The 19,140-nt window shown below is 41.3% G+C and overlaps 2 protein-coding genes across 6 annotated transcripts in view; both read left to right on the top strand.

Moving 5' to 3' along the window:
* The window catches only part of mcf2la (mcf.2 cell line derived transforming sequence-like a), a 40,502-nt gene extending 27,884 nt beyond the window's left edge, over nt 1-12,618 (top strand). For 2 of the 5 annotated variants that reach the window (XM_061692672.1, XM_061692665.1), the window contains exons 15-32: nt 29-108; nt 238-304; nt 410-525; nt 608-677; nt 775-867; nt 3,206-3,298; nt 3,385-3,510; nt 3,618-3,839; nt 3,919-4,011; nt 5,133-5,211; nt 5,280-5,343; nt 5,428-5,531; nt 5,708-5,800; nt 7,739-7,813; nt 8,474-8,583; nt 10,283-10,395; nt 10,480-10,583; nt 10,694-12,618. In XM_061692672.1, coding sequence (XP_061548656.1) covers nt 29-108; nt 238-304; nt 410-525; nt 608-677; nt 775-867; nt 3,206-3,298; nt 3,385-3,510; nt 3,618-3,839; nt 3,919-4,011; nt 5,133-5,211; nt 5,280-5,343; nt 5,428-5,531; nt 5,708-5,800; nt 7,739-7,813; nt 8,474-8,583; nt 10,283-10,395; nt 10,480-10,583; nt 10,694-10,773 — 1,782 coding nt within the window. In that variant the 3' untranslated portion in view covers nt 10,774-12,618. The remainder of the gene's footprint in view (nt 1-28; nt 109-237; nt 305-409; nt 526-607; nt 678-774; nt 868-3,205; nt 3,299-3,384; nt 3,511-3,617; nt 3,840-3,918; nt 4,012-5,132; nt 5,212-5,279; nt 5,344-5,427; nt 5,532-5,707; nt 5,801-7,738; nt 7,814-8,473; nt 8,584-10,282; nt 10,396-10,479; nt 10,584-10,693) is intronic. The other 3 variants (XR_009769602.1, XM_061692685.1, XM_061692696.1) reach the window with 3 other exon arrangements.
* A 1,100-nt stretch (nt 12,619-13,718) lies between these two features.
* The window catches only part of cab39l (calcium binding protein 39-like), a 48,016-nt gene continuing 42,594 nt past the window's right edge, over nt 13,719-19,140 (top strand). The window contains exon 1 of the mRNA XM_061692629.1: nt 13,719-13,924. The gene's annotated coding sequence lies outside the window, so the exon portion shown is untranslated. The remainder of the gene's footprint in view (nt 13,925-19,140) is intronic.

Here is a 19,140-nt window from a genome sequence, read left to right as displayed (position 1 = left end):
AACTCCACTGAAAAGTTGGTTTGTCCAGGTGGAGTCTCCTATACACAATGGCAGCACCAGACATGCCTCCCTCTCCGAGGAAGAAGAAAACCTTGCTGTCCTGAGACGGTGAGGACCTTCTGTCCTTCAGCTTCAGCAAGACTTTACTTCTAGAGACATTATTTCATTAATGATACCATGTGTTTGAAGTCTGTCTGCCTCTCAACAACCATGTTTGTATGTATATATATTTTCTAGTCACGTGATGAATGAACTGCTGGAAACGGAAAGAGCATATGTTGAGGAGCTCCTGTGTGTTTTAGAGGTGAGCTTCCTTGCGGTCCACTCTGTTGATGGTTTTGCTGTACCAGTCTACACACATTTACTAATTATACATACAGTCTTGGAATAACAGTGGCTGTGTCTCCAGGGCTACGCGGCAGAGATGGACAACCCTTCCATGGCTCACCTCATCCCCAGTATGCTGCTTAGTAAGAAAGACATCTTGTTTGGAAACATGTCCGAAATCTACCAGTTTCACAAGAGGTACATTTCTTCCCGTGAGAAAAGGGCTGGCATTTACATACTTCCTGTATGTACCTTAACCTGGGCTGAATTTCATTTTCAGGACATTTCTGAAGGAACTAGAGGCATACACTAACTGTCCTGAACTTGTGGGCCGCTGCTTTTTAGAAAGAGTAAGGACTTTGTTTTTAAACAAGAAGTTGAATCAGAGGCAAGGATCATTGTTGAATAAAAAAAAAAAAAACAGGTTGTGTTGTGTTCTCTTCTCAGATGAAGGACCTGCAGATCTATGAGGCTTACTGCCAGAATAAACCTCGCTCTGAGAGCTTATGGCGACAGTGCTCTGATTGTGCCTTCTTCCAGGTTCTTTGAATTATGAATTGAAACGAAAGCCTGATATTGTAATTTTACTTTGGTTGCACATGATTAAAATGTGGTAAACTGATGTCATTTTCCCCTCCTTGAACATAATCAAATAATAAATGTTAGTTTAACACATTTTAGTCATGTGCACCTGATGTACATGTTCAAATTAATTGAATTCAAAGGAGTTTTGTTTTACTTACACTAAGTGGCCTTGTGCCTTTAAAAAGACAACAGTAGTGCTCAGGAAAAGTCCTGGAGGTGGCAGCACGCAGTGTTTACCGTTATTTGTGGATCTGTTTTCACAGTGCTAAATTACAACCCCAATTCCAATGAAGTTGGGGCGTTGTGTTAAACATAAATAAAAACAGCATACAATGATTTGTAAATCATGTTCAACCTATATTTAATTGAATACAGTACAAAGACAAGATATTTAATGTTCAAACTGATAAACGTTTTTGTTTTTAGCAAATAGTCATTAACTTAGAATTTTATGGCTACAACATGTTCCCAAAAAGCTGGGACAGGGTCATGTTTACCACTGTGTTACATCACCTTTTCTTTTGACAACATTCAATAAACGTTTGGGAACTGAGGACACTAATTGTTGAAGCTTTGTAGGTGGTATTCTTTCCCATTCTTGCTTGATGTACAGCTTCAGCTGTTCAACAGTCTGGGGTCTTCGTTGTCAGATTTTACGCTTTATAATGCGCCACACATTTTCAATGGTTTAGACTGCAGGTAGGCCAGTCTGGTACCCGAAGCCAGGCTGTTTTAACACGTGCATCATGTGGTTTGGCATTGTCTTGCTGAAATAAGCAGGGGCGTCAATGTAGAAGATGTTGCTTGGATGGCAGCATATGTTTCACCAAAACCTGTATGTACCTTTCAGCATTAATGGTGCCTTCACAGATGTGTAAATTACCCATGCCATTGGCACTAACACAGCCCCATACCATCACAGGCTTTTGAACTTTGTGTCCATAACAGTCCGGATGGTTCTTTTACTCTTCGGCCCGGAGGACACGACGTCCACAATTTCCAAAAACAATTTGAAATGTGGACTCGTCGGACCACAGAACACTTTTCCACTTTACATCAGTCCATCTTAGATGAGCTCGGGCCCAGAGAAGCCGGCGGCGTTTCTGGGTGTTGTTGATAAATGGCTTTTGCTTTGCATAGTAAAGTTTCAAGTTCCACTTACTGATGTAGTGCCGAACTGTATTTACTGACATTGGTTTTCTGAAGTGTTCCTGAGCCCATGTGGTGATATCCTTTACACACTGATGTCGGTTTCTGATGCAGTGCCGCCTGAGGGATCGAAGGTCACGGGGATTCAATGTTGGTTTTTGGCCTTGCTGCTTACATGCAGTGATTTCTCCAGATTCTCTGAACCTTTTGATGATATTATGGACCGTAGATGATGCAATTGTACGTTGTGGGAACATTGTCCCTAAACTATTTTCTCAACCACTTGTTCACAAAGAGGTGAACCTCGCCCCATCTTTGCTTGTGAATGACTGAACAATTCAGGGAAACTCCTTTTATACCCAATCATGGCACCCATCTGTTCCCAATTAGCCTGTTCAGCTGTGGGATGTTCCAAACAGGTGTTTGATGAGCATTTCTCAACTTTCTCAATCTTTTTTGCCACCTGTCCCAACTTTTTTGGAACGTGTTGCAGCCATAAAATTCTAAGTTAATGTTTATTTGCTAAAAACAATAAAGTTGATCAGTTTGAACATTAAATATCTTCTCTTTGTAGTGTATTCAATTAAATATAGGTTGAATGTGATTTGCAAATCATTGTATTCTGTTTTAATTTATGTTTAACGCAAAGTCCCAACTTCATTGGAATTGGGGTTGAAGAACTTTCTGAATTCACCATCCTGATCTGCACAAGGTGTAATGTTTCTTTCTTAGCCAATGGCACACCTCTCTGCAAATTTGTTAAATTATATACATATATATATATATATATATATATATATATATATATATATATATCAAATAAAGAAAACAGTCCATATGCTCCAATGTAGTTCTACACCTACCACACAAACTATAACGCCAACCATAATAAATATTATTTGATTGATATGACTGGCGACCAGTTCAGGGTGTTGTCCGCCTTTTGCCCGTAGTCAGCTGGGATAGGCTGCAGCGCCCCGCGACCCTAACCAGGATAAGCGGTGTTGAAAATGGATGGATGGATGATTGATACAATTTGACAGTGTCAGTCAAAACTGAGTATAATTTTTTAAGGAAGAATTTTTGATGTAGCTCCTGGATTAGAGCTCACTACTGGTGACTTATTTTGTATCTTTTGCGCCAGGAATGTCAGAAAAAGTTGGAACATAAACTTGGACTGGACTCCTACCTCCTTAAACCCGTCCAAAGAATCACTAAGTACCAGCTGCTGCTGAAGGTGAGCTGCATTCATGTGGCACGATGGCGTGGAGTCGGTATGTGAGGCAGAGAAGATTCACTGTCCTTCTCCATTTATGTTTGCAGGAATTGTTAAAGTACAGTAAAGGTTGCGTTGGCTGTGACGACCTCCAAGAAGCTCTGTCTTCCATTTTGGGCATCCTGAAAGCTGTCAACGATTCCATGCACCTCATTGCCATCACAGGCTATGAGGTCCAATTTATTTAATTTTTTGTTTTTTTTAAACAGTTTTCACTATTTTGCGTTTGACTTTCATTGCAACTTGTGAGTGACAGTGAATATTTTTTTTCTTATTTCAGGGTAACCTCTCCGAGCTGGGTCGTTTGCTGATGCAAGGCTCCTTCAGCGTGTGGACGGAGCACAAGAAAGGGCATGCTAAAGTCAAGGACCTGGCCAGGTTCAAGCCCATGCAGAGGCATCTGTTCTTGCATGAGAAGGCCCTGCTCTTCTGCAAGAGGAGGGAGGAGAATGGCGAGGGATACGAAAAAGCTCCATCTTACAGCTTCAAACACTCTCTCAATGTGAGGCACTGCCATGTTCAGTAGACAATCCCCCATTCAGTGATGTGAAGTTCACATTGTCTCTGCATTTCCCCATCAGATGAGTGCAGTGGGAATTACAGAGAATGCAAAAGGAGACTACAAGAAGTTTGAGGTTTGGTGTAATTCACGAGAGGAAGTGTTTATTGTCCAGGTAAGTTTTAATTTTAATTTCTGCTTGGCCTGGCCTCTGTTACTTTTCCATTCCAACAGGAACCAATCAAAAGTGGGAGGGATTGGGGCGTCATCAAGAAGTTGACGCGCTCGTTTCTTGTCGCGCCTTCCATCTCGCTGTATTTTATCTTCTGCCAATATGGACAAAAATGTCTGCACCTCCTCAGTCGACAACAGAACAAAAGCTGCTTTAAGCCTGCCGCACACTGCGCAACGTGGTTACGTCACGGACCTCATCGGCCTGCGAAGAGGTTCCGAAAAGCGGTGCCATTGTCATCGCTCGGCGCCGAAAAAGTGTCATGGAGATGCGACCACTCGGGCGGAGCAAGGCTGGTTGGGGGTAGAACCAGTATAATGGAAAAGGGGTATAAAAGTGTGGTATGCAGGCTTTCTCTAGTGGTACACAACGGAATCCCTGAATAAAATACAAATCAAATTAGCAACATTTAAAACAAGAAATACAATCAAACATGTTTGAATGAAGCTTGTGAATATGCATATAGCCTGTTAAACCTTTTTTTATCCGGTACGGTACGTTTTACTTTTCAAGTACAGTACTTTTTTTAAGTAAAGTTTAGGTGTATTTAACTTTCAAGTACAGTGTAATAATTTGCATTTAATCGTAAGAACTGTTTATTTTGAGACATTTAAGTACAAATTATATTTAACGTGTATGTGCAGTGCATTTAATTTAATATATTTAAGTGCAGTGTTAATGTTCCAATGTTAATTGTTGGTCATTATGGTGGTACTAGTAGGGCTACTGTAAATATTTTTTTCGTATGTCTCATTCACACGAATAATATACTGTATTTTACATGAGACATGAGTAATATCCGTCTATTTTCCGTACCACTTATCCTCACTGGAGGCTATCCCAGGTGACTCTGGACAAGAGGCGGGATACACCGTGAACTGGTCGCCAGCCAATCGCAGGGCAAATATAGTTTAACTTAAAATGTAAATTTTACGGTGAATAAAACATTCCCACAGATGGAGAAAATGAATGTATGTCTTTATGGTAGTTCAGTTGTGTTTAGTGTGCTAAACACACCAGGAGAACCAAACACAACCTTATATTTAAATTTTATTTTTGTTTAGGCTGCAACGGCTGAGATCAAAACATCGTGGGTCAATGAGATCCGCAAGGTTCTCACCCAACAGCTCAAAGCCTGCAGAGGTATCCTAAACACTTCACTCTTTGGCAAAGCCAATCTGCTTTTAACCTTTTGGTTCAAACATTTGCAGATGCCAGCCAGCAGAAGAGCTGTGACTCCCCAAACCACACCACCAACTGCTCCATCTCCCTCAGGTCAGTGGTGTGGCCAGCTCCACCACACACCACTATTAAACCTTCATATTGTGGTGGTGACTCCGTTTTTCCATCTTAACACAGCCCCTTCCGGAGCAGCAGTCTAAAGAACCAGAAAAAGCAGGAGGACAAGAAGGCGGAGGCGAGCCCCGTGTCCGACAACAGCTCTTCACTTGCCAAACACAAAGGTGAATACTCTTGGAAGCATCAAGGGCCCATTTTAAAGCTGCTTCATTATCTTTGACTGATCTTTAATACTACTCTTCTCTTCACCACCCTCATCTACGTCATCTTCTTTCGGGCCCTGCCTTTGTGGTTGAGGCCTACTCTTCTCGTTTCCCACATATCAACTCATTGCTTTCAGATGAGACTGTGACAAGTCCAACTGCAGACAGGTCCTCAGTGGCTAAAAAGCGTTTTACTTTACAGGGCTTCAGCAATCTCAAGAGTCCAAAAGGTAACCCTATAAAACCTTGAATGTACTTCTTAATGGAGGTGCTGTAGATGGTGTAACAATTGTTCATAAACTGTGTATCTGCACTTAATTTGACCTGACAGAGATTTAGACTCAAGCGCATGAGTACCAAAAGACACTCGGGGTCTTAATCTGAACAGCTAATACGGTAATCGCTGTCTTTTGCAAAGGTCACATTCCAAAAACTGCCACAAAAAGTGAAAATCTGTGAATACCGGGCCCCCCACCTCGCCCCTACAAATGACAACACGTGAAAAATTATATGCAGGCTATCGTTAACTCATTTCTGTTACATACACAAATAAAAATAGGTTTGTTCAAATTAGAACTCCGTAAATGGTCAGGGCAGCAAAAGTCTGAACTCTGATGTACAATCAACAAATTCCAGCGATGTCGAATGGACAGATGTAACAGTGATTGACTTGCACCGTGTTAAGTCCATCTTGGTGCCAATGGTGCAGTCTGGATCAGATACAGATGGATATTGGTTTGGCATTACAGTTTCTGAACCGCTGCATCGAGTTTGGTTCAAATCTGATGCGATTTGACAGGCATGCTAGGGAAAGGAAATTTGGGTCCCTTTTTTTTTTTTTTTTTTTTTTTTTTTTTTTTACAGTGTTATCCCTATATGCAATATCATGGAAATTCTGGTTGGTGTAAGAACATACACAAAGTAATCTCCTCCTGAATCTCCACGGATGAAAGAAAACTCTTTGCCTTTTGGAAGAGTCATTCCTAGTGGTCACAGTGCAGAATTGCATGGGTTTGTGCAGTACGAACAGGGTTTCGAAGTTTACAGATTCCAGATTGCCCGTGGCAAGTAAAAAATAATTAGGCCGGCGCCACCGGGAAGCCCCGTGTGTTGATGCCGCCACCGCCTCTCCCTGTCCTCCGCTGAATTGTAAGCATATTCTAAACCGTATCACTCTTTAGTGGTGTACTAGTGAGTCGAACGTCATGGGTGAATGAACATCATACGGAGAGGGAATAATGATTCTAACTCCTGTTAAAACATATACCGCCGCAATTACATTCCATTAGTCACAAAAATGAGGTAATAAAATAGGTCCGCTCCATTTCACTGCAACAATAAATAATCTTACATACGGTGCTTCCCTCTCTTCAAATGTAAGGTCTACATTTCAAGTAAAAACATATCACAGAGGCTGCTCGGAAAAATAAATCATTTTACAATATCACTCAGGGGAGGAAATGATTATGAGTCCAATTATTATTTTGTTTATTGTTACTTGGCAGTTTCTAAATCGGTGTTGCCTTTAAGAGTGTTCCTGCCTTTCTGACTTGATTTGAATGTTTGGACTCAAGCAAATAAATCAGTGTTAATAGGCAGTAATTTTTAATGTTAGTTAGAATAGCAGCAATTTCTAATGTTATAACTTTGAAAAATATATGACTATTAATTCTGTGAACTTAGTGAGTGACTGTTTTGGTTTTGTGAGCATAGCATGATTATTGCTGCAGGAAGAATAGTGTCTTAGAGGTACTGTATACAAATGTAAACATTGGATGGACAAGGATAAAAATGCACAGTAATATATGATGTGATGATGTATTTTTCACAAAATCCTGTGAGGAAACACAGAAACTACTAAAGCCCATTGAGAAGGACTTGTCAAGCAAGAGGTTTTTTTTTTTTTTGGGTATTCATGTTTTCATCTCGATGCCCCACCTGTACAGTCAACCTCCCTGCAATACTGTGAGCTTTCCCACAATACTGCAATAATTACCATACCATGATAAAACCGAACTGTGACATATAGAAAACATTTGAGTGCTCCTGCCACGGCCGAGCAAACATTTTAGGGCATGGAAAGTGTTTGATTGTTGTTTGTCAGCCTGTCTTCTCTCTCACTTTCCTTCCCCCCCCCCCCTCTTTACTATGCTTGCCTGTGTGGCCAGGCTCGGGCCTGAGCCCAGAGCACGGTGCCAAGCAACTCTTGGTCAAGAGTGACCCAACTCCTTTTGGGTTGAAAGGTATAATGTTGTCTCATTATTCAACAGGGGTGTCAGTCTACCATTTGTCATCTGTCTTGCCATCCTTCAAACATCCAAGCTTTCTGTTGCTTTGTGTGTTGTCATCGTCTTGTGTTTTCAATACAGTCCAGTGGTGACTGGCTGGGACCTTAGAATGGATAGCCATCAATTATTAAAGGGGCTGACCCTTCTCCTTACACTGACATTGTCATGTGCACTATTATCTGCAGGTCTTAATCATCATCATCTAGTTATGAGTCTTATTTCATTTGTGGAGTTGATCCCCCCCCCCTTTGCAGTGGAGAACGTCTCTCTTAATTATTGGTGGCTTTTTGTCCCTGTCCAGCCCCCCGCATCGGTCTGAGCAAAGTCAAATGGGTCAGCGCCTCTAGTCTTGTTACAGAGCAAGCGGCGAGGTACAGAGCTGCCATTGTGGCCTGTTCCAGTGATTTGCAGTGCTCATTGCTTGAGTTTGCTCATTTAAAATGTGGCCCAAACACAGGGGTCCAGTGTGGATCATGCTTTGGGCTTCTGTTCCAAGAGCCATACTGCTAGTTTCTGGCAAATAGATCTTGCTCTTGTCTGCTCTTCTGTCACTTCTTTCACTTTGCTTTTTTTCCCCTAATACACACCTCTCATGCTCATGTCTTCTTCTTACAGGCTGGACCAAAGTGTCGCTCTCAGTGGATGCCTCTGAGGAGAATGATGGCTACTCCAGTGGCGAGGAGCCGTTGAACTCTGACCCTGAGGATGATGCAGGACTGAAACTGGTGAGAGTTGCAAAAATAATTGCCCTGTGTCCACACCTCTGATGTTGAACACAAGCCGTCTCGGGAAACTGGTTGAACTCTGATTTTGTACTCATTTGGAATACATTTTTTCCCCAGAGTAAATAATGGAAATAGAATGAACCCATTCAGGAACATCAAACTTGTGTTAACTGTGCTGGGATTGTTTAAGTAACATTATATCCTTCTTAACTGACACATACTGTACATTTAAAACACTGCTGGTATTATTACAATATTTAGGTATTTACCGCCACTGAATATTAAGTCCACATATCACTGTCCAAATGACATTTTTTGTGATATAAGAAATTAGACCAAGATAAATCAATTAAAGGTTTTCCACCATTGTGGCCTACAGCCTGTACAACAGTCAATTCAACTCAATAGTTTTTCTTTTTTTCCAAGATCGTGTGGTTGCAAAGGTGTAAACACCCTCTTATAACTGGGATGTGGCTATGTTTGGAATTAACCAATAACATTCAAACTGGGATGTGGCTATGTTTGGAATTAAGCAATAACATTCAAACCCATGTTAAATGGGAGTCAGCACATACCTGTCACCATTTAAAGTATCTCTGATTAACCCCAAATAAATTCAGTTGTTCTAGCTGGCTTTTCCTGACATTTTGTTTTGCATTGTAGGAGGAGCCCGAAGGTTTTGTTATATCACTGACTGCTATTTCAAACTGTTCATAATTCACTCCATGTCAAAGGGCACATTTTCAGCTGAAGAAAAAACATGATGCTGTCATCCCCATGCTTCACCATTATAGTGTTCTTTTGATTTTGAGCCAAGTTGTGTTTGCGCCAAACATACTTTTTGGAATTTTGGAGGCAAAAAGTTCAACCTTGGTTTCGTCGGACATAACAAAATCTCCCAAACACATGGGAAAATGTGTCATGGACCACAATATTTGTTATTTAGTTTTACTTCCCCTCACGAAACAGTTGTACAGGTAATAAGTCACAATGTTGGAAAAAGGTTTGAAATTATTTATCTTGGTCTCAATTTTCTGTATCACAAAAACTTGACATTTGAACAGGGATGTGTAGACATTTTATATCCACTGTATACATTTTATAACAAGTGATGAATGCAATGATGAGAGAGGATAACTTGCATGGTTCCTCCATTGCAAAATATATATTTGTGAACATTCTTAACAATCACAAGAGTAAAAAGAAACTAACCACTGTTCATATTATTCAACTTGAACCTTAATTGATAAATGACAGACACAATTATGAAATTGTAACTTGTGCTCGGCGGGTGAGTAAAACTGCAGTTCACATTCCAGTGTAGAATGTATTGTTTTTATTATCGCCAATTATGGACTCAATCATATTGTACTCAGCAGCCAGGACGGAGATGTGTGTACCAATTTCTCACTATGCAGTAAATTCCAGACCTAATTCTTTGGTCATCATCACATATTTTTCCTCTCGTTGTAGTGAGGATAAGCGGTTCAGAAAATGGATGTATGGATGTCATGACGGGTACCCTTTACTGACTCTGGGCATATGTATTTTTGGGATAAATTTTGGTTTTACAGTCCTCCTAATTGTATGACCTCAAGGGTGTTCTAATATAGAGGTTCCACTGTATTAGGTGGAAAAGCACCGGCTTATTCTGTAAGCTTTTGAGTCATGTAATGCTCAAAGTGGTTTTGGCCTTTAGATTCCGGGGAAGTATACAGTGGTAGCAGACTCCGAGAAGGCGGGACCTCACGAGCTGACAGTTAAGAGCGGCGATGTGGTGCAGCTCATCAGAGAGGGAGAGGAGGGCCAGTGGTAAAAGTCTTTTTATGCTAGCAGAGTGTCTTTTACAGTATTTGTTGCTCCTTCATAGTTTATAGCAAATGTGTTCCTGTGCAGGTTTGTGAAGAACCTTCGCACCAGCAAGGAGGGCTGGATGGCACAGGCAAACCTACTAGGCCTAATATCGGAATCCAAGTCATCTCAGTCACTCAGCAGCTCAGGTAGGGCTCAGTAATCAGTATACACTCTTTAAATTGAATTTCATTTCAGTGTGAAAACAGTTGTTTTGTCCGGAGCACTGACTTTGTTTCATTTGTCGTTTTATTTGCAGATGACAGTGTCTCTGGAAACCTTAGCACTTCCTCCAGCTGCAGTGAAACCTACACCAGCTTCTCAGACATCAAACCTTGAACCGTCCAGCACCACAGAAAACAAAGTGTTGCGGCATCAGCAATCGCTACCAGTATTTTAGCAGAATGCTACATGCTAGTTACAGTCTCTCTGTGTTCAATTATGTAGCACTAACATGGACACGTCTCAACAACGTCTGCGCTAGATTTTTGTTGCGTACTGCTGGCCAGTGAGTTATAGCGAGTACAATTTAGTGTCCCATGTTAATCAACACTGTGAAAACTGGCATCGGGCTACAAATAGCATAAAATGCCCTGCAGCTCAAGGGCATAAAGAGAGCGCAAAACTTAAATCCAAATAGGCTTCAATGGTATTTGCAGCTGTTCTCATCAATATTGAAAGAAACAAAGCTGGAGTCACCACCGCCATCTGGTGGTCAGAACCCCTTACTAACTTCCACAAAGCGATCAGAAGGGATGTGGACCTTGTTCCTTTGAAAGAGCTCGATGGGCTCACCTCTCAGCTGCTCTGGATTAACCTCTGCGGCAGCACGGGGCTGGCAGGTGTGACTACATTCCTGCCCCACTTGGACTTGAGTATATTAGTGTGCACATTCTTGCATATGTACATGCAAATATGTTCTTCGGAGCAATTCATACATGATTGTCTCACAGACCCAAAACATTAGATTAAAATGCATAACTTCATTCAGTACAATTACGGAATTATCTCAGATTCTGCTTACCTATCTCTGGTTAGCACTTTGGAATAAAAAGAGGCTTTGTCCCGTTGTGCTGCTCCCAGCCCAACTCAGGCATGTGACAGCGTCGTAACTTCCCTCCATGCAACTAGACCAAGACCGGCTCAGCTTGTTTGTGTCATTGACCTGACAACCATTTTATTTTCTTATTACAGCCCTGCCAAAACTGACGGACAGGTGGAAAAAAAACATGGTTTTGTGTGTGAGATACACAGCAAGGATGGCCCTAAAATTGTATGAGGAAGCCGATTATGATGCACTGCAACAACCACCGAGAGAAACAAGAGGAACCTTTGCTACCCCCAACATTGAATAATGCCTCTTACCTTGTTTTCTATTGACCATTTTTTTTTTTTTTTTTTTATATAACAACCCTCCATTTTTACTGAACTCAGAGGGTTGTTTACCATCCATGTTGTGTGTGGGACACCTAAATCCACTGCAGCTCAATGCTGCAGTAAAAGCAGCCCCACCTGTTTATTGCTCAGAATTGGTTCTATTTGTCTAGTGACTGAAGAAAAAAAAGGGGGTGTGGGGGAATGTCAGGTTTTGTGACAATTCAGTGTGACAATTATCAGTGTTGTTGATGATGTATTCTCACTATTTTTGTTGAGAACCACTTTAAGCTAGTTTTTCCTCAATTCATTATAATTGTCGAGCACAGACTGCATGTCTTTCCTGTGAAAGGACACATTGTTGTCTTACAAAAGGTAAAAAAGTCAGCCAGCAAATTTCAAACTGTGGCTGTCACAGTGTGTTTGTCACTATAATACAGAATTGTCACTCTTGTACTGTGTTCTGTCAAATACCTCACATGTAACAATCCTCTGGGCTTTGCTAGTCAGGGCGAGGATATTTTTTTGTGTGAGAAACATTTTACCAGCCATTGTTTACATTTGAAGTGTTTATTTTCTGCCCTTAGATGAAAGCTGACGTGTAGTGTTTGATCACGGTCACAATTATTTGTCCTGTTAACTTGGAGGCAGGAGAGTTTTATATTTTGTACTTTCTTTTTACACAGCACATTGGAGCAACCACAATCTTTATTTTCCTACTGTACTGTATATTTACTGATATAAAGTTATCGCTGTATATTTGTAAATATGTAATTCTGTATTGTATGTAAAATCAGAAACAGCTTTAATAAAGTCGGATGGTTTCCTCTGTTTGTATTTTACTTTACTGCAGAAAAAAACATTAAGGCCAGTTGATGAAAATTGTGTCCATACATTTAACATTTGAATTCTTCATTTGGGTTGACGGTGAGCTCGAGCTTATCCCAGCTGACTTTGGGCGAGAGGAAGGGTACACCTTGGACTGGTCGTCAGCCAATTGCAGGGAACATATAGACAGACAAACAATCATTCACAAGAAGCTTGAGTACTTACAGCATGGGGAGATAACATGCAAACTCTACACAGGAAGGCCAGAGCTGGATTCAAACCCCCATCATCAGAACTGTGAGGTGGATGAGCTAACCAGTGGCTCCGTTGTGCTGGCATGACCACAGTTAACATTTGCTAAATGGCAAAAAAAAAAAAATATAACATTTGTTAAATGAATAAAAAATAAACATGCTATATATATATATATATATATATATATACATACACACACACACTGTATATTCATACTGTATATATACATAATATATATGCTTCTTAGCTAGTGTTGCCAGTGTTATTAGCTAAAAAAAATAAATTAAAAAAAAGTACAGTAGGGTACACATGGCATCGGAACCCTTATCTTTGGCCACGTGATGTCTAAGGCCCAATGAGCATTTATCGTTCGTAGCGTCACAATGCAAAGTTTGGCTGCGCTCACATTCGTTTATCGTGCAACTTTATCATGTTGTTATCGTATAAAAACTCCAAATTAAAGATAAAAATTGACAAAGCTTGCCATTAAAATAGTGGAAATGTAATTACTCGCGTTTACATTGTGTTTATAACGTGTAATCTGGGCCATACAGAGATGCACGACTGTAAAAAAGGCGTAGTTTAAGGTAAAGTGAACGTGTTGGCAAGCTACAGCTGTCATGCGAACCAGAAGTGACGTAAAAACCACAATAAAAGCAAATTTATTACAGTTTCATATGATGAACATTTTACCCATATTATTATTTACCAAGCATGACTCCCAAATGATTGATCGATTTTAATCTTTACTTAATTTGTTCATGGCTTTGCATTTAGCGACGGAATAATAGAATAATTCTGTAACCGGTTTAAACCGGAAGTGGCGTAGTTAGTTCATGCTAGCTCGACAAAAGGCTGGAACGCAACCAGATGGAATTGTGTACTGCCTTCCTAGCTGATTCCTCACATTTGAAATTGTTTCGCACACTTTTTAGCTGCGAACTACCAGCGGACTACCAGCCCTGGCGTAACAACCGGAGTTCATCAGGGCGGTTGTGAAGCGTTCTAGACGCTCTGCAAAGATCTTCTGACTGTAAGTATCCTTTCCTGGATAGCTGCTTCTAAACGCAACTGGCATGTTTTAGTGCCCTTGGTCGTCTTGTGTAAAGTCACTCGGGGTCAACCCGTGGATATGTTTTCGGTAACGAGGGCGACAACTGCGATTAGCTTTAGATATCCGTCCGACAAAAAAAAAAAAAAAAAAAAAAAAAAAAAAAAAACACACGACTTCAGCCGCAGGGCGAGAGGGGTGTAGCCTTGTCAAATCACGTTGTGTAGCACTCTACATATGCGGTCTGCAGCCCAACTGTCTCGTAAACACGAATATATTGAAAGGCCGTCAGTGTATTTACACCACCATGGGTTGAAGTACGAGGACACGGTTTGTTTTGTTTTGATCTTTTCCAACCTGCTGTTACTTTAGACGTCAGGTGTCAGCCTAACCCGCATGACAACAACGCAACTTCCGGTCATCTTCAAAGTAAAGCCCGGAAGTTTTGAAGAAAGGGAAGCCGGAATGAACGCCTGCCAGTCATAGGACGATCGTGAATGTTGCGTTTGCTGGGAATCGCGCTCTGGCCAGCTGTGCTAAAGACAATCGTGTGACCCACGACACTAACTGTGATATTAATTGTTATCAATAATCAATTGTGAGAAAGCAGATCAAGTTAAACCAATTGTTATTTTGAAATAATGCATTGTCTGTGTTAGTGCTGTTTTTTTAACCCCCCCTTTTTTTTTTAGAACTTTTGAGGCACAACAATTAATAGATTAATTGACAACTAATCGATTAGCAAATAAGTGACAACTATTTTGATCATTGAATAATCTTTTCAAATTGTTTAATTTAAAATTGTTAGCCTGTCAGCAGTAAATATTCCCAGATTTCTGTAGTCCTTAATGAAAGCCGACTGATTATCTTTTGGTTAATCAAAATAAGACATTTGCAAACGTTTGCTTTTATTTTGGAAAACAACGATAAACTTTGTTGCCTATTTTCTGATATGTTACAGACAAAACCAGTAACTAAATCATAATCAATGGATGTCTGTGCTTTTTCTGCACTGTCAATTTGAAATAATGTCCTGTTTTGAATAAAGGGATGGAAATTATATATATTTATATAATATAATATATATATTCCGATTCATCCGTTAATGAAAAAAATAAATAATAAGCGCCAGATCAATCGATTATTGAAATAATGCTAAGTTGCAGCCCTTGAATACTCATTTAAACAGTTGAGAATTCAAACATTGTAACCACAGAAACAGGTCGTTGACATGACCATTTTAAAAAGTGTTACTTTTTCAAACATTTTATCATTATTATATTAAACATTGATCATCCATTTTTCTTTACCGCTTATCTTGTTAAGGGTCACTTGGAGCTTGGAACCTATCCCAGCTGACTTTGGACAAAAGGCAATCACAGTGCTGTTAAACAAATATAATTTTGTAATTTATCTATAATTACTTTATCCAATTATTCATTTCTATAGTTCATGTGCTCATTAGGGTTGTGGGTGAGCTGGAGCCTATCCCAGCTGACTTTGAGTAAGAGTACACCCTGGACTGTAGACAAACAACCATTCACCAGTGTTTCCCACAGGACCGGATTCTATTTGCGGTGGTGGGTATCCGGCGGCTGAACGCGTTTTTTTTTGGGGGGGGGGGCTTACTAAACAAACACCAAATATCTTATAATAAATTTAAATATTTCAATAAAATACAATTGCTTAATTAAATACATACGTACATAAATACCAAGAAATTACAATGTAAAATCAAACACTTATAAGTCTCTTCACTACCTTTTCCATTGGTGGCACTGTACCATGCATGATGTGTGTAGTCTTTTGTAATTGGCATACCGTAGCTTTGTATATAATAAAGACTGACAGTGACTCGAGTTATAGCTGCAAAATATTCTACTGTGAATATGAAGTTTGTCTGCAACAAGCACTGGCTGACGAAACGGGTCATTATAATGGAAACATGCATATTCAGATAAAAGCAAAGTATAACAAAAGGCATGCATGTGTTTACATGTATTCTATGCTGTTTATTTTTCATAAATGCTATACTTAAATGAATGGAACAGCAGTATAACTTTAACTTAATATCAGCATACATGGGGTTTGGATTAAGGGAGAAAAATGATTTGAACATAAAACGTTTACTTGTTAACAAACAAGCAAAACTTGATTTTTGATGACAATGTAGTTGTTTTTCAAAACATGCAGTGCTTTACATAAAATTACAACCAAATACTTTTGTTGGAAATTTTCCAAAATTATTTTAATGCAGAACACATGCATGGTAGGTTAATTGAAGACTCTAAATTGCCCTTAGGTGTGAGTGTTTAGCTCCGGTGGCAGGCCGTCTTTATTTTTTTTTTATTTGTGAGTGTGAATCAGAATCATCTTTATTTGCCAAGTATGTCCAAAACACACAAGGAATTTGTCTCCGGTAGTTAGAGCCGCTCTAGTACAGACAGACAGTCAATTTACAGAACACTTTGGGGACATAAAGACATTGACAAAAACAATTGTGCAAAAAGATGCAGAGTCCTCTAGCACTTAGAGCAGTTCAAATGACTAATATTGCAATAGTCCGGTGCAATGACCATTGTGCAAAGGGCGCTGAGACTTCAAGGAGTGTATGCGGAATAAAGTGACGAGTAGTGCGATCATCTGGGACAATGTTGGTTGTGCAAATGTTACAGATACTCCTCAATCAGTGTGCAAATGTTGCAGATGCTACTCTGGCATGAGTGGCTAGTATATGCAAATAGTGCAGCGTGGCGAGACAACTACAGTGAGTGCACGAGTAATACATAATTGGCCGGACAGAAATGTGACAACGAACTCAAGTCAAAAAATTTCCAGCTTGTTGTAATGGAATTATAGGTTAGGTGTTTAAGAAGTTGATCGCAAGAGGGAAGAAGCTGTTGGAATGTCTACTAGTTCTAGTTTGCGTTGATCGGTAGCGCCTAACTGAGGGAAGGAGCTGGAAGAGCTGGTGACCGGGGTGCAGACGGTCCAAGAGGATTTTGCACGCCCTTGTCTTAGTTCTGGCAGCGTGCAAGTCCTCAATGGGGGGTAGGGGGGTACCGACAATCCTTTCAGCAGTTTTGATTGTCCGTTGCAGTCGGAGTTTGTCCTTTTCTGTAGCAGCACCAAACCAGACTGTGATGGAAGAACACAGGACCGATTCGATGACCGCTGTGTAGAACTGTCTCAGCAGCTCCGGTGGCAGGCCGTGCTTTCTCAGAAGCCGCAGGAAGTACATCCTCTGCTGGGCCTTTTTGAGGACGGAGTTGATGTTGGTCGCCCACTTCAGGTCCTGAGAAACTGTAATTCCCAGGAACTTGAAGGTCTCGACGGTTGACACAAGGCAGCTGGACAACGTGAGGGGCAGCTGTGGCGAAGGATGCCTCCTGAAGTCCACGATCATCTCTACCGTCTTGAGCGTGTTCAGCTCCAGGTTGTGTCGGCCGCACCACAGCTCCAGCCGCTCCGCTTCCTGTCGATATGCAGACTCGTCACCGTCCTTGATGAGGCCGATGACAGTGGTGTCATCTGCAAACTTCAGGAGCTTGACAGTCGGGTTCGCTGAGGTGCAGTCGTTCGTGTAGAGAGAGAAGAGCAGTGGAGAGAGGACACAACCTTGGGGCGCCCCAGTGCTGATGCTGCGTGTGGATGAGGTGGCCTCCCCCAGCCTGACCTGCTGTGTCCTGCCCGTCAGAAAGCTGTAAATCCACTGGCAGATGGCAGGTGAGAAGCTTGGTTGAAAGGAGTTCAGGGATGATGGTGTTGAACGCTGAGCTGAAGTCCACGAACAGGATCCTCGCGTAGGTCCCTGCACTGTCGAGGTGTTCTAGGATGAAGTGCAGTCCCATGTTGACTGCATCATCCGCAGACCTGTTCGCTTGGTAGGCAAACTGCAGGGGGTCCAGCAGGGGACCTGTGACACTCTTGAGGTGGTCCAGCACGAGACGTTCAAAGGACTTCATGACCACAGATGTCAAAGCGACAGACCTGTAGTCATTCAGACCAGAGATTGCAGGTTTCTTGGGGACTGGAATGATGGTGGAGCGTTTGAAACAGGATGGAACTTCACACATTTCCAAAGATCTGTTGAAGATCTGAGTGAAGACTGGAGCGAGCTGGTCCGCGCAGACTTTTAGGCAGGATGGGGACACATGGTCCGGTCCTGCCGCTTTGTTAATCTTCTGTTGTTTGAAGATGCGTCTCACATCCTGTTCGTGGATGGTTAACGCAGAAGTCAGAGGTGTGGTTGTGGTCGCGGGTGCGGCCGGGTGGGTGTGTGGAGTGAAACTGTCCTTTTCAAATCTGCAGTAGAAGGTATTTAAGTCGTTGGCTATTGTGCTATTGTTCTTAGCTTGGGGGGATCGTCGCTTGTAATTAATCAGCGATTGGAATGCACGTCAGACTGATTTAGAGTCGTTCGCGCTGAACTGTTTTTCCAACTTTGCTGCATAGATCCTCTTTGCAATGTTAATTTCTTTAGTCAGCTGGTTTCTAGCTCGATTATACAGGGCCCTGTCCCCGCTCTGATATGCGTCTTCCTTAGCTTGGCGATGCTGCTTAAGTTTAGCAGTGAACCACGGCTTGTTGTTGTTGAATGTCCGAAATGATTTTGTTGGTACACAAACCTCTTCACAGAAACTGATATAGGATGTGACAGTGTCCGTATATTCATCCAGGCTGCCAGCTGAATTTTCAAAGACACTCCAGTCTGTGCAGTCTAAACAGCTTTGAAGTTCCATCTTGGCTTCATTGGTCCACTTTTTGACTGTAGGCTTCGCACATTTAAGTTCTTGCTTGTACATCGGTATTAAGTGAATTAAGCAGTGATCAGACGAGCCCAGGGCTGCACGAGGTATAGCACGGTATGCGTTTTTTACCGTAGTGTAGCAGTGGTCTAAAGTATTATTTTCCCTGGTAGGACAGTCGATGTGCTGCTTGTATTTAGGGAGTTCGTGGTTGAGTTTAGCTTTATTAAATTCCCCGAGAATAATGAGGGGTGAGTCCGGGTGTTTTTTTTCAATTTCGTTGACTTGTTCGGCGAGCGTTAGCAATGCGGCGTTCGTGTTAGCTTGAGGTGTACTATAGACTCCAGCCAGTATAAACGATGCAAACTCACGTGGCGAGTAGAATGGTTTACAGTTCAAAAACAGCGACTCCAAATGCGGGCTGCAGTGTGTGCTGAGCACCGTGACGTC

The sequence above is a fragment of the Phycodurus eques genome, chromosome 1 (genome assembly GCF_024500275.1).
Source record: "Phycodurus eques isolate BA_2022a chromosome 1, UOR_Pequ_1.1, whole genome shotgun sequence".
NCBI classification, from domain to species: Eukaryota; Metazoa; Chordata; class Actinopteri; order Syngnathiformes; family Syngnathidae; genus Phycodurus; species Phycodurus eques.
The sequence above is the reverse complement of the archived record's forward strand: the minus strand, read 5'-3'. Positions and strand labels throughout refer to the sequence as shown.